This window comes from Helobdella robusta, assembly GCF_000326865.2.
Source record: "Helobdella robusta unplaced genomic scaffold HELROscaffold_47, whole genome shotgun sequence".
Classification (NCBI taxonomy): Eukaryota; Metazoa; Annelida; class Clitellata; order Rhynchobdellida; family Glossiphoniidae; genus Helobdella; species Helobdella robusta.
Genome location: NW_008705176.1, coordinates 4,394 through 18,814, shown reverse-complemented (window position 1 = coordinate 18,814; position 14,421 = coordinate 4,394). Strand labels below are relative to the sequence as shown.

The following is a 14,421-nucleotide window of genomic DNA, read 5'->3' as shown; positions in this document are numbered from 1 at the left end:
GCAGCAGCAACAACAACAACAACAAGATCATCACAAAATTAACTTCCAGCAAGTTAATGACCAGTTGAAAACTTTAAACAAAACAGACACTAACGATGGTGTTGAGATGTTGAAAAGTGAGGTGCTATCAAAACAGCAACAACAGCAGCAACAGCAACAACAGTTGAAATTTATTTTTCAAAAAAATCAACGCGAAATCGTGCTACCATCACTTATAAAATCGTCACTATCTCCAGACTGCATTTCAAAAGTCATCAACAACAACAATAATAATAATAACATTAATAATAATAATAATGATAATAATAATAAGAACCCACCTTTTCCATCATCATCATCACCACCGCATGACGGTGATGATGATGATGATAGGATGATTGGCAGTGATGATAGTTTCATCATCGTCCCACCACCACCTGGTTTCGGTGATGATGATGATAATAAAATCAATAATAAAAATAATAATAATAATAACAACAACAACAATGACGTCAACAACACCAGCATAACAAACTGGTCCGTAGAGCAAGTCATACAATGGCTCAAAAGCCTCAACATGCACGAGCACATCCCTATTTTTTATAGAAATCACGTGACTGGGGACAAACTCACTAAATTAGGCAGGGCGGGTCTGATCGAGTTCGGGGTGGTTCAGGTAGGTCAAAGAATGCAAATCGAGAGGGCAATCAAGAAGATGATGATGGTTTCATCTGGCGAGGGTTGTGGAGGTGTAGGTGGTAGTAGTGTGGAAAGCGATGGCTGATGATGATGATGATGATCGCTTTTATTATTACTATTGTTATTATTATTATCATAATTATTTAAATTGTTGCTATTGCTATAATTGTTATTATTATTATTGTTATTATTATGTGATGTTATGATTATGATGGTGATCATGAGTATTGATGATGATGATGACCACTACTGATTATGGCGCGATTACGATTATGATATTGATTATGATCTTTGAAAATATTACCAGCCAATGACGCTTGCATTATATTTTGAAACATATTTTGTACGATCTGACTATATCAGTTTAAATAAATGTTCATAAATATACGATTCTATAAATACACATTCATATAAATATGTAGAAGAGAGAGAGAGTAAGAAAGAGAAAGAATGAAAGAGTGAAAGAGAGAAGAGAGAAAGAAAGAGAGAGAGAGAGAGAGAAAGAGTTTTATTTTTTGATTTCAGTTTTTTATAAATATTTCTTTCATACGTTCGATTTCGTGGTCGTGTAGTTTTTTTCTAACATTTAAAACGGAGTTTTTCTGAATTTGTTTTTTAAATAGTATTATTATGATTCAAAATATTGACACACCGCACATGAATACACAGATACAGACACACACACATTCACACACAGATACACACACGCGCGCACACAATAAGGTTCTTATATATTCTGGCAGCTAGTCATCATTATATTCAATTATTTATTTTATGAAACAAAATTGTTTGCAAAAAATAATAACATTTTTGTCTCAGTTCAGTTAATGGAAGAGAGAAAAAGAAAGAGAGAGGAGAGAGAGAGAGAAGAAATGAATGAATGAGTGAATGAATGAATGAATGAATGAATGAATGAGTGAGTGAGTGAGTGAGTGAGGAGTGAGTGAGTGAGTGAGTGAGTGAGTGAGTGAGTGAGTGAGTGAGTGAGTGAGGAGTGAGTGAGTGAGTGAGTGAGTGAGTGAGTGAGTGAGTGAGTGAGTGAGTGAGTGAGTGAGTGAGTGAGTGAGTGAGTGAGTGAGTGAGTGGGTGAGTGGGTGAGTGGGTAAGTGGGTGAGCGAAAATTATATGCACGCTACTCAATTTTAATTAGTCATTTAAATGAGTTAAATAAATTACTTTTTTTTTTCAAAATAATTAAATACATTTAATTTCATGATATATTGAGAACCGTATCAAATCACGTTACTTCATTATTCAAATTAATTTGAGAGAGAGAGAGAGAGAGAGAGATTTATATATGAGATTACCGAATTTTTTAATCAATTAAATGAATGTTTTGTATAAAAGAATGTAATTAATCCCAACATTATATTTTTTTCAATTTTCTAATTATTTTTTGCAAATATTTTTTTGAATTCTTAAACGTTTGTATTTGTATCTGTTAAATAATATATTTCTTTCAAAATTTTCAGTTTCCGAATTTATTTTTTGGTCAACTCTCTGGAAATTAAATTATTTTAAGAAAATATGTGTTCTAATACTTGTATATTCTTTCTTCTCACAAGTTTACATGTGCTTAATTACGCATTTTAAACTTAGTTGCCTGTATGTTTGTATGTACTTCTACCTGTTTTTCACATGTGTCAATAGATATATTTTGTTATTTTATAATATGATATTTCTTCATAATTTAGCGATTAAGTCTGATCCATTGCAGTCATCCATCACTCATTGAGTTCGTACGGTATATTATTCAGTGTTAGTTCTTTTTATTCATTTGTTCAACTACCCATCCATATATTTCTTTCATTCATCTATCCATCTATTCATTTGTTTATCCATTCACCCATTTTTTAGACCCGTCCATCTATCCATTCACCTGTTAATTAACATATCCATACGTCGATCCTTCTATCTACACATCCATCCATCCAACTATCCCTACATCCATCCACATCTATCCATCCATCCATCCATCCATCCATCCATCCATCTATCCATCCATCTATCTATCCATCTATCCATCCGTCCATCATCCATCAATCTTTGAAGTCATCCATTTTTTTTTCAACTATTTATTTATAACCCAAATATTATATTCATAAAATATGATTCGCTTATATATCTGACGTCGCCTTTTTTTCAAAATGTGCTAATTATGAATTATTTACATTAATACAATATAAACGCATACACACACACACACACACACACACACACACACACACACACACACACACACACATATTGCTTGTACTAATGATGAATAATGAGGAATTATATAATTATATACAAAACAATATAAACGCGCACACACACACACACACGCACGCACACGTGCAAATACACACCAAAACAAAAGTGATAATATTCCATGATTTAACAGAATAAACCAATGATTTCATTCCAGTGACAAACAAAACTATACCTATATATCTGAACGATTAAAACCTATGAAAAATGTTGTAGTAGCTGTATTAACTTTTAAAAATACTAATAAAATTTTAAAACTATCTTACAATCCTATCAATATTGTCATAGTCAATTTGTCAAGGCTTAATAATGATTAATATTTATATTAGTTTGAATAAATTCTTTCTTATTCTTCTATTATACGACTAATTTACATCTCTATATACATACAATACATGTATTTGTGCAATTTCAACCGTTCGTTTATTGAATCAATATTTCAATTTCAATTGCAATTTCAACCGTTCGTTTATTGAATCAATATTGCTTTTTTAAACTTAATATTAAATATTTTTAATGGATTATTAATAAATTATTTGAGAAAAATGAGGAATAATTTCTTCACGTTAGCGGGCTTAGGCCGTGCTTTAAATATTCTAGATTTTTCCATGTCTGTTACAACCAGTGGCTGGGCGGCCAAAACAAAATTTTCAAAATGTCTAAATCTTGACGGTGCGGGGACCAAAATTTTTACGGGGTTGGCCAAAATTTTTACGGGGGGACCAGAATTTGTGGTTGTGTGGCTGGCGACAGTTTCTTTTGTTCAGTTTTTCATACATAAAGCGGTCCTTTTCCTTTCTGACTTTTATTAAAAACTGCTCTCATGGGGGGCAGTGTCTCCTAAATTTGCCACTGGTTACAACTACTGTTACCTACGTCGTGGCCGGGTTCGAATGCCGCCTGGGCAAAACTCGTACTTGAAGGTATTGCATTGGTTAAAGACGCTTGATTCTGCGTTGAAATGACCGGCTTCTATCACAAAGACATCCCGACAATCGTATTCACTTTAGCGGAATACAAAGTTTGCGTACGATATGATTGCTGCATATGTTCGAAAAATCTGGAACTTTCCATACTTCGGATGCCACAAATTATTTGTTATTGACGTCGTTAATGAAAGTAGGATAGCTGTGCTTTTTGATGTTTTAATGAAATAATTTTTTGACGGGTTATCATTGGTGGATATTTAAACATTTTCGACAGAAGCTCTCCACATTACAGGAGGAATTTATTCCATATTCATACATTTTCCAGAGCTTATTTATTGTGACATTTAAGTACACTCTTTTATTTGCTAAGCTTTTGAATTTTAAATATTCCCTTTTTTTATGATAACTTTCTGAGTGATTTTATAATACGAGTTCAAAATGCGTTCCTTGTCTGGTTAATATTTTAAATAACCCACTTAGACCAACCGATTTTTTAAAATTTAATGGTTAGAATAAATATATACCATGTTTAATTTGTTGACTACAAGTTAATTAAGTAATGTATACTTGTATAATTAATTAGCTTAAGAGTTAACCAGTTATATGGGTTAACCAGAATATTTATAACAGAATTCAGGTTTAAAATATTGCGTAACGTAAGGCATTTACTTTTCACAACTACTGTCCACTTTTATGCAATTACCTATCCTATTTGTGAAAACCTTGTATATACATGTATATAATTAAAGAACACAAGTAACTAGATCGATTTTGTGGTGAGGTTAGTGATTTATGCTCCCAAATTCAATAATAAGACATTATTTTATTAACTGTTGTTAAAAACTATTTACTATAATTCTTTTTTTTTCAATCCTAATGTTTAGAGAGGTTAGAATATTTTATGACTTTATAATTTGTATGTTGATTTTTTTTTTGTATTTTTAAAAAGTTTTCTAAACAACGGAATTCCCAACATATGATAATCATCATAAGTCATTGTATTATTTTAAAATATAATAATTAATGATTAGTGTACAGTTTTGATTTACTTTTTTGTTCCTTAGGTTAGGTAAGGTGTGTGAAGTTAGCCAAGGATTTTTAACAGCTAAGGATTTCAAGGAGCATTAAATAATAAAACTCAAATTACTCACAAAGTAATAATTTAAGGCCTGTGAAATTTTCAGGGTTTTTTAATCACAAGTTCATGTGTATATAGTGCAAATTTTATTAATTTCTGAATAGGAGTTTTCTTATTACAAAATTTTCAAAGATTTATTGGAAAAACATGAAAAATGGTTTTTACAAAATAAAAATGTTATGTTTCAACTTAAATTTGTCTCAAAATTCTTTATTTCTGAAATTATCTTATATTTATTATTTAATGCTCATATTGAAATCCTTGGCTGTGAAATAAATCCACGGCTAGCTTCACACACCTGGTCAGGTATATTGATATTCATTCACACACAGGCCTTTAACAACAGGAAGGAAGATGCTTTTTACACATATGAAGAAAGTCTCTTACTTTTATTCAATACTCTTGCCACTGATTGCCATCCTCAGCCCGTCCACCACACACAAACATCACGACCAACCGCCTAAACTTATAGTCATCTCGTTCGACGGATTTAAATGGGATTATTTGGATTTTGTAAAAAATAGTTTCAATTACTCAACGCCGAACTTTGATATGCTAATAAGCAGCGGCGTTTCAATATCAAATGATGGAGTTTTAAATGCATTTGTCACAAAAACATTCCCGAATCATTATTCAATTGCGACAGGACGGTATGAGGAGAACCATGGGATAGTTGGGAACTCGTTTTACGATCCACTATTTAATGAAACTTTCGATATATCCTCACCAGATGGCACAGACAGCAAATGGTGGGATGGAAAAAGTGGCAAACTGGTAGAACCGATTTGGATCACTAATCAGAAGTGCGGTTGCAATGGGACTTGTGAGTGTGAGAGATACAGTGGGGTCGTTTTCTGGGTCGGGTCAGATGTGGAAGGCCAGCATCCAACACGCTTCCTACACTACAACAAGAGTATGGATTTCAAAGATCGACTGATTCAACTTTTAGAGTGGTTTACTGATGAGGAATCCCCAATCAACTTTGGCATGGTTTACTTTAATGAACCAGATTCAACTGGCCACGAATATGGGCCAAACTCGACAGAAATTGCCAAAAAAATCATCGAGTTAGACAAACTGCTGGGCGAATTTTTAGAAATGTTGAAAGAGAAAAAACTGATGAGTAGTGTAAATATAATATTAACCAGTGACCACGGAATGGTGTACCAAAGAGAAGTTATTATACTGAGTGACTACGTCGACGTCTCTTTATTTCAGATCTATGGCACATCTCTTGTTTATAATATTTTGCCGAAACCAGGTTTGTTGCTCTCATTTAGTGGTAAAAAAAAAGTTATGTTGTCTATGTTAACGTAGGCCAGCTGTGTGTTTTTTTTTGCTATCAATATCATTACAATTTTAAATTTCACTTTTAAACACAGGCCACCTGGAAGAGGTTTACAAGATATTGAGTAATATATCCCATCTTAATGTCTACAAAAAAGAGCACATCCCTACCGAGTATCACTACCGCAATAATCGCCGAATTCTCGATTTGGTCCTGACGGTCGAGGAGGGCTACAGGGTTTGCATGTCTAGGAATGACACCTACTGCATGTTGATGAAAGGTCTGTCGGTGGGTGGCGATTAGTGGGCTGGGTCTAATTTGAATATACGAATAATTAATTAGGTAATTAGCAGTTAATCGATTGATTGATATATTCGTTCATTAGTTCGATTCGATTAAATCCATTGCAGTTAATAGTTCAAATTCTCATTTTTGGTTTTATTGAATTTTGACTTTGATTGAGTTTATTTGTTGCTGTTGAATTATTTTTATATATCAGAGACTTCAATATGGAATATCTTCATTTCAGTTTAATTTCTTTTGTTTTTTTTGATAATTCTGGCAGATAAAAATAAATAATTTCGAAACTAACAAAAATCCTAAAACAGGCGATCACGGATACAACAACAGCTTGAAATCCATGCATCCCATCTTTATTGCTAGTGGTCCAGCGTTCAAAGTTAACTACAAACTTGAACGCCCCTTCGAAATAGTGGATCTCTACTCACTCATGTGTTACATCCTGAAGCTACCGCCACACGACAATGATGGTGATTTCAAGAGGGTCGAGTCCATTTTAAACATCAAGAGGGAGGTTTATCTTACAGAGAATTTAGTTTGTTAGTAAATATTGTAAAATAAAATACCTTAATGTTCATGTGTTATGCCATTTTTTCAGTAAATTTTTCAGACTGTAGTCAAATCTGATTTTTTTTTGTTTCTTTTAAAGTTGGATAATTTGAATTTAAATTTAAAATTTGATTTAAATTTTAATGAAATGGATATAACTGATCGCCTAATTTGGCACAAAAAATTGATGGAAAAGAAAACAACGTCCTACCTCGGGGGAACTGGGTCTCTGGACTTTAAACGAAGATTGATTGACTGATTGGATGATTTGAATGGTAAATTAATATTTTAAATAATTAAATTCCCAAAGATATTATCATACAACTCACGACATAAAATTTCAAATAATCAAATCCACACAGTCATAAGTCTGATGCTCTTCATAACCCTGATGGCCTTAGCTTATTCCGTCTGCGTCTGCTACCACCACAGTCGCTATCTATTCGGTGGTGCCACAGACGACAGCAAATACTCCAGCCTGCGTACGTCCGTCAGCGGCGGGGGCGTCGAAGGGGGGCTTGGGGGTGGTAGTGGTGGTGGGGTAAAAGCTGCCGCGGGTGATAATGGGGCGGCCTCGGCTGAGGGAAGGAAGCATTTGCTGGGACCAGCTGATGAGGAGGAGGATGATGATGAGGATGATTTGGTTTGATTCAGCTCATTGGTTGTTTATTCATGGATGGTGATGATGATGAAGAGGAAGAAGATGATGGTCTTATGTGGTGGGATTGGGAGATAGTTTGGTCATTCTATTGATGATGGTGATGAGGATGATGAAGATGATGACAATGACGATGATTCGGTTTGATGTAGTTTGGAGATTGTTTGATGCAGAAGAAGGTGAAGAAGAAGATGATGATGACGATAGCTGTGATGATTCAATAATGGTTAGACTTGTTTAGCATGGTCGAATCAATATGATAATAAATTGACGCATACATTGGTTAATAACTTTGTATGTATCTACGTGTTTTTAAATAGGAACATTTTGAGTTCTGCCGAGTAAGCAATCGAACCACGTTACTTTGCAACTGATCTATAAAACAAAACGCCGTTTTGCAAGACATGGCGCTTCTACCACCTCAGCTATCCCGCAGTTCATTCATTTACATACTTTAACATCATTTTGCACGTTCATATTTATTTAGGTATAGGTATCTCATCCAATTAATTAATTTTTTTGATTTATACTGAAATTTGAGTTTGCAACAATATGGTAATACTTCACTGGAACGTACATTTCTAAAGTAGTTTGGCCTCGGAGACCTCTACCAGCTGAATGTATATTGAATGTTTAATTTTTTATATAACAATTTATTTAATAAATTTAGACGAATTATATAATATGAATGCGAATTATCTCGCATCCGTTGTATATTTTGACTAAGAAAAAAAAATTAAATAGAACTATACAATAAATAGTTCTTTCTTGGACAAAATGTTTAGAAATGTGAAAGCCAAAAGTTCAGTTAGACTCTCGACATTTATTGTTAATTTAAAGTAATTTAAAAATAAATTTTCGTTTAAAATCTTGTTTATTTAGTAGAATTAAAGTTTATTAGTATATTTAGTATATTTTTATGAGTTTTTAAAATTCATTGATAACATGTCGGTAGCAGCTGTGGTTGCCACGCTAGCCACTAGAGAGAAGAGGCGTTTGTTAGGTGGGAGAAGTTCATCTTAATCACTATACCTAGCCGAAATATCGTTATTTTTAATACACTTTATAAAACATTTTTTAGGATTTCGTAAAGTTTTGTTCCCCAAATTTCTGACCTGTATTTTTTGAAGAGTTTTTTTCTGAATATAAATTGTACATCGGATTTTACGTAGGTGTCCTTAATTTGTTTCAAATTGGAATGCATCTTCCACTTAAACAAACTTAAATCCAATTCCGAGTGAATTTTACTTCTGATGATTGCGTTATAACGAGGTTTTATCGCTTCCGTGTCGTTGTGTTGGTTGGAAACGTGCTATGGTACATTTTTTAAAGAATGTTTTGGATTGTTATGTTCTTGAGTAGAAGAACTAACTAGCCGTAGTTAGTTCTGGATACGTTATAACCGAGTGTTCTTTACAAATATAGCGAACCACCAATATTACGAAGTATATGCGTTACATCCGTTTGCATATTTTTATATTACTGTTCATTTGGAATGTGTTTTGTCGCCGGTTTCACGCTTCTTCATTGCTGCTGGTTCATTTATGTTTGCTTATTTTGATATATTTTTAAACGTATACTTTGTACGTGTCTGTGTGTGTGTGTTTGTGTGTGTTTTGATGGATCGAATTTTCCCATCCAATTTTTTTTGTGGTTCGTTATGATGTTATTTAACTTCAAATTCCAGTTTCAGTTTTTATTCATTTCAATTTTAATTTATTGATTTCTTTCTCAAATTTCGTTCGTTTAAATTTTGAAGTTTTCACCTCACGCTCATTTGGGGATTGTTAATTATTATATTTAGACTGGGGGGTGTACATTTATTTCTGTAACGTCTCAATTATTAAAGAATCATCTATATGCTATTGAACACAATGACTGACTCTTTATTGTACATGATATATATATATATATATATATATATATATATACACATGTGTGTGTTTGTGCGGTGTGTGTGTGTGTTTATGTGTGTGTGTGTAAATTTGCCTGTATAAAATGACTCTATTTAAACGTACATATTATATACGCAGCTCTTATAAAGGAACAATGGTTTTTTTTTAATTTCATTATTTAAATTATTCTTTTTACATTTTAAGAGGTCTCTTTGATAATATTTATTTTGAATTTTATTTTAAAAAATTTACATAATTGTTAAATGAAATGAAATGTTTAACGTGATTTTTATCACTTCAACGAATTGTTCACACGATTTTGTACGATTGCTCCGACAAATAAATAACTCGATGCTTACGAAATGTCATTCATTCATTCCATTCATTCATTCTTTTATTCGTTCAATCGTTCATCCAATCATCAGTTATTTGCCAATTACTAAATCAGTCAGTCATTCAGTGTTAGTCAGCTGCCTGCATTTATATTCAATCAATCTTTGAACAATCAGATATTTGTCATCTAACTAATCAATCAATCAATCGATTGATAAATTAACCAATCAACCCTCAAACCATTCATCAATCAATCATTCATGCATTCATTCAACCATTCGTTCATTCATTTATTCGTGCATTCATTTAACCATTCCTTCAATCGGCAATGTAGATAATTTTATGCGATTCGATCAGCCTGGCGTCTCTCTCCAGCTGCTCCATATCTCTCTCCATTCTTTCTTTCATCGATTTCTTCATCGGAGTGTCAATGACCATGGGAAGTGCCAGGTAATCCTTGTACACGTACTCCCAGTTATCCTTCAATCCTTGTCGTGAGATGTTGAGAAGGAAGAGAATATTGATGGTGACGATGATGATGATGACGGCAATTACAGTGATGATTACAGAGATGTTAATGAGGATATTGATGATAATAAGATTGGTGATGATGATTATAGTGACCAAAGTTGGAAAAATGAAAATAAATGATCTTTGAACGTGATGGTAATGATGACGATGTTGATGCTTGTGATGATGATGATGATGGTCATGATGCCTACCTTTGATAATGATATTTCTCTCATCTTCCGTCATTCTTTTCATCTGATTCTTCCTTTCATTCATCTCCACGTAGGCTCTCATGTCTGCTTCGTTCTGCTCCAGTTCCATCTTTCGTTTCTCTAAATAGATCGGGGTTTTCCCAAAATCCTTCAGTGTTCCAGAGTTTGTTAATTAGTTGACGAATTTTTAATATTTTGAATGTCTAATTGGACAAGAGTTTTTATTTGATCTGTATATTACATGAGCGACTAAAGCAATCAGACATTAGATTCCATAGTGTAATAAGTCAATCCACAAACCAACCAATCAACCAACCAACCAACTGACTTTTTTATTTAAATAAACCGGATACAATCCTGAAGCATCCAAGGGTTGTTTCTCTCCGTGCCTAGAATCGACAAAAGTTCTTTCGGGAACCCTCGGAGCTGCGGTGATGTTTTGAATTGCATTTTCGACAATAAAATTTTTATTCGACTGCACGCCCATCACCGGTTTTTCGGTTACTTTTGGAACCGGCGGCTTCCGTTTTTCAGCGTCTGCGTATTTAAATCTCTGCTGGGCTGTGGTGTCATTAAATGCATATGCTACGTTAAAGGTCTGCAGATAGCAATCGTATAGTCAAAATTTAATTTTTTTATTTTGATGACATTAATGAAAAAATAAAAGCAGCATCCGACTAGATTGAAATAAAATAAATGAAATACAAACATTTGGGCAAGTGGACGTCATTTTCATGGCTTTTGAGAAACTGATCGGGAGGACGTTGAGGCACTTTAGCCGGCCCCATCGTTTTAAATGAGACCCTAGTCCCTCTCGATCTGCCATTTGGTGAATGGTCATTATCTTGACTGTCATTCTTGTTGTTAAACATTGATTTGTACCTGAAAAACGTTTAAAAGAAATCATTTTCTTTAGAGTTTAGAAGAGTGACTCCATTGATTCTACATCATATTTTGATCTGTACGTAGCTTTAATGTCATTTACTTCCGGTCACAAAATATTAATTTTCTAACGAATTAATACAACTGGATCTCAATCTAAATAGTTAATGGTCCTACCTGGCTGGCTTTTCAATCTTTACGGGTTCCTTTGGTATCAAGTTGTATATGCTCTCTTCACGTTTGTAATCCATTTTAATTAATTAACTATTATTTAATTCAATAAATTATAAATAATCTTCAATAATAAATAATGTTAAATAATAAGAACTATATGATTTTGATAAGCTGAAGATCCGTTACGAGTTACTTATTAATTAAAAAATACAAATTAAATTAATATTAAAAAGTCATAATCTGCTATTAGTTAATGCAGTATTAATACTTTATAAATTTTTGAATAAAGTTCATATGTTTATTATTCAACATAAAATAATTTAAATTTGTCGCATTTAAAAAAAACTCAACAAATTTGCTTTAAATCTCAAGCCATACAGATCATCAAACCAAACAGTTGCCAGATAGTGGCAAGTGCACGTTACTAAGCAACCACAATAAGAGATGTAACAGTTTTTAGTGCATTCGATCAAACATGGACTGGATGTATCCGATCGATCCGATCATTAAAAAAATACGATCCGTTATAGCTAAGGTAACCTCTCTAATATCTTATATCATTTTGTATCATCCAGACATAACCGTTTCTTTGAATGAGAGAGTATCTGTAAATAAAGATAACGCAGAGTTTGTCGCTCAGGTATACGTTGTTTTATAGTTTGTGTAAATGTTAGTATTTGTTTAGATGTAATTTTTTTTATAGGTTTTTTCTAACTTGTTTCATTTCAAAATTTCTTTGGTAAACAAAAAACAATAGAAAACAGTGAGTAAACAAAAGATTAGGTCGATGATGAAATTAGAAATTTCCGTGATTTATTAGTATTGGTTGACAAAAGCCAAAGCTTAGTGTTTTAATTTAAGAAAAACTTATCGAGGAATGAATTTAATAAAATAACATACTAAAAACTTACAACATACAAAACTTATTGAAGAAAGTTTAAAAAAAATACCGAATGCCGAAACTTAAATCGATATTCGGAACCCACCGAGTCGGAAGCGACGATTTGGCGATATCGTCGGTTGTGGATATCGTATCGCAGTTGTTCTGGTACATCACTGTTTTAATTTTACCAATTTTTAATTATAATAAAAACAAAAAAAAACACAAGTATGATAATATTAAAAATTTAAAACTAAGGCGTAGGTACATTGTCGATTTGCCAATGATGACGACGATGATGATAATGATGACGATCATGATGATGATAATGATTATGATGATAACGACGACGGTGATGATACGATGACGATGGTTGTAGTAATAACTATTGTTATTATTATTTATTATTATTATTGTTTTTTTATTATTTTTATATATTATAAATTATTAAATATTTATATTAAAAGTATCGTTGTTAATTTGATTAAACATAAATAATAAAACTAATTCAATAAATCATATACCACCATTTTTTGGCATAAAACAGGGGGGGGCAAACTTTTTGCTGTGAGGGCCGCATTGAGAACTTTCTAACCTTTGAAGGGCCGCATATGTACTTAAATAGCAAATTTTTTTGACCTGGAGGAAAATTTTTTCAAGATTTTTGGCTCATTTTTTGGCCATAATGTCTGGCCGATGACTCTTTTTTGTCGAACAATGCCTCGCAAGCCGCATAAAACAGCTTCGCGGGCCGTAGTTTGCCCACCACTGGTATAAAACACCTAGTGACAAATTTGTTAAATTCCGCTCTTTTCCGTTACAGGTACATCTGGCTGAAATATTTTTCAACTTATTCTTCCACCACAACCGAAACAGCATCGTCTATATACACTAGCAGCAGCAGCAGTAACAACAACAAAGACACTATATGTGAACAAGGATACTTCTATTACGTCATCATGCCGAATTTATTCCTTGCGAATATCGGTGTATCAGTTTTGATATATATATTTTCGCTGAGGGGTACTATGATAAATGATACACCCAGGAGATTTATATCATATTTTGTTATATTCAAAGTGAGGTGTGTTTTTTTAAAAGAAAGATTTTGTTCTATCATTTGTTGTTGAGTTTGTTGCTACTGACAATGGGTGGCGCCGTGGTGTAGTGGTTAAGACGCTCGGCAGTGCTGTTGAAGTAACGCGCTGACTCACTTGTATTGAATTCACATTCGCTGTTTCTTTGTTGTTGCTACCTCTGAATAATTCTTAAGAAAAGTTTTATGAGAAGGTGTAAAAATTACACAAGTACTTCACAACAACCAGCCAACCAACCAACCAACCATCACTCACAACCAAAACAGTTCATGCTGGACATCTGCTCAATGCTGAACCTGATAGCGATAATTGGTGAGCTGATATACTACGGCGTGTGCTCGTTTTACCTAATCTTCGAGATCGCCATCTTGGGCTTTGTAGTGCAACTCTCCTTCTTCACCAGCTGGCACTGGCTCATCCCCTCCGCCCTCAAGAAGACCAAGGTCCATCAACTCCTGCCCGATAACTTCAATGAAAGGTTGGACTGGTCGAAATTTTTATTTTGAAAATAATCTGCAGAGTGTTTTCACGATGTAATGAAAATGTTATCATCAGATTTTGATGGATGTTTTATTTTGTCGGTTTTGTTCGCGTATGTTTCACACGAACGAAATTGTTGTGCGAGTGTTACGCATTATTCATACG

General features: G+C 33.3%; 3 protein-coding genes across 3 annotated transcripts in view; 2 read left to right on the top strand and 1 right to left on the bottom strand.

Annotated features, from left to right (window-relative positions):
• Window positions 1-5,406: 5,406 nt before the first annotated feature.
• HELRODRAFT_121963 (hypothetical protein) lies at window positions 5,407-7,124 on the top strand (the record flags this gene model as incomplete). The annotated part of the gene is made up of 3 exons (XM_009026397.1): window positions 5,407-6,259; window positions 6,381-6,566; window positions 6,895-7,124. Coding segments are annotated over 3 exons (1,269 nt in total), but the record flags the coding sequence as incomplete, so codon positions are not given.
• Window positions 7,125-10,339: 3,215 nt separating this feature from the next.
• Window positions 10,340-11,876, bottom strand: HELRODRAFT_85777 (hypothetical protein; the record flags this gene model as incomplete). Its single annotated transcript, XM_009026393.1, has 5 exons — window positions 10,340-10,509; window positions 10,744-10,891; window positions 11,072-11,304; window positions 11,453-11,592; window positions 11,803-11,876. The coding sequence occupies 5 exons, from the start codon at window positions 11,874-11,876 to the stop codon at window positions 10,340-10,342; spliced, it is 765 nt and encodes a 254-aa protein (XP_009024641.1).
• Window positions 11,877-12,562: 686 nt separating this feature from the next.
• HELRODRAFT_193279 (hypothetical protein) overlaps window positions 12,563-14,421 on the top strand; it is a gene marked incomplete at its 3' end in the record, with an annotated part of 5,825 nt that continues 3,966 nt past the window's right edge. Inside the window, exons 1-3 of the mRNA XM_009026396.1 lie at window positions 12,563-12,847; window positions 13,503-13,758; window positions 14,043-14,254. Of these exons, the coding sequence (XP_009024644.1) occupies window positions 12,753-12,847; window positions 13,503-13,758; window positions 14,043-14,254 (563 nt within the window). The remainder of the gene's footprint in view (window positions 12,848-13,502; window positions 13,759-14,042; window positions 14,255-14,421) is intronic.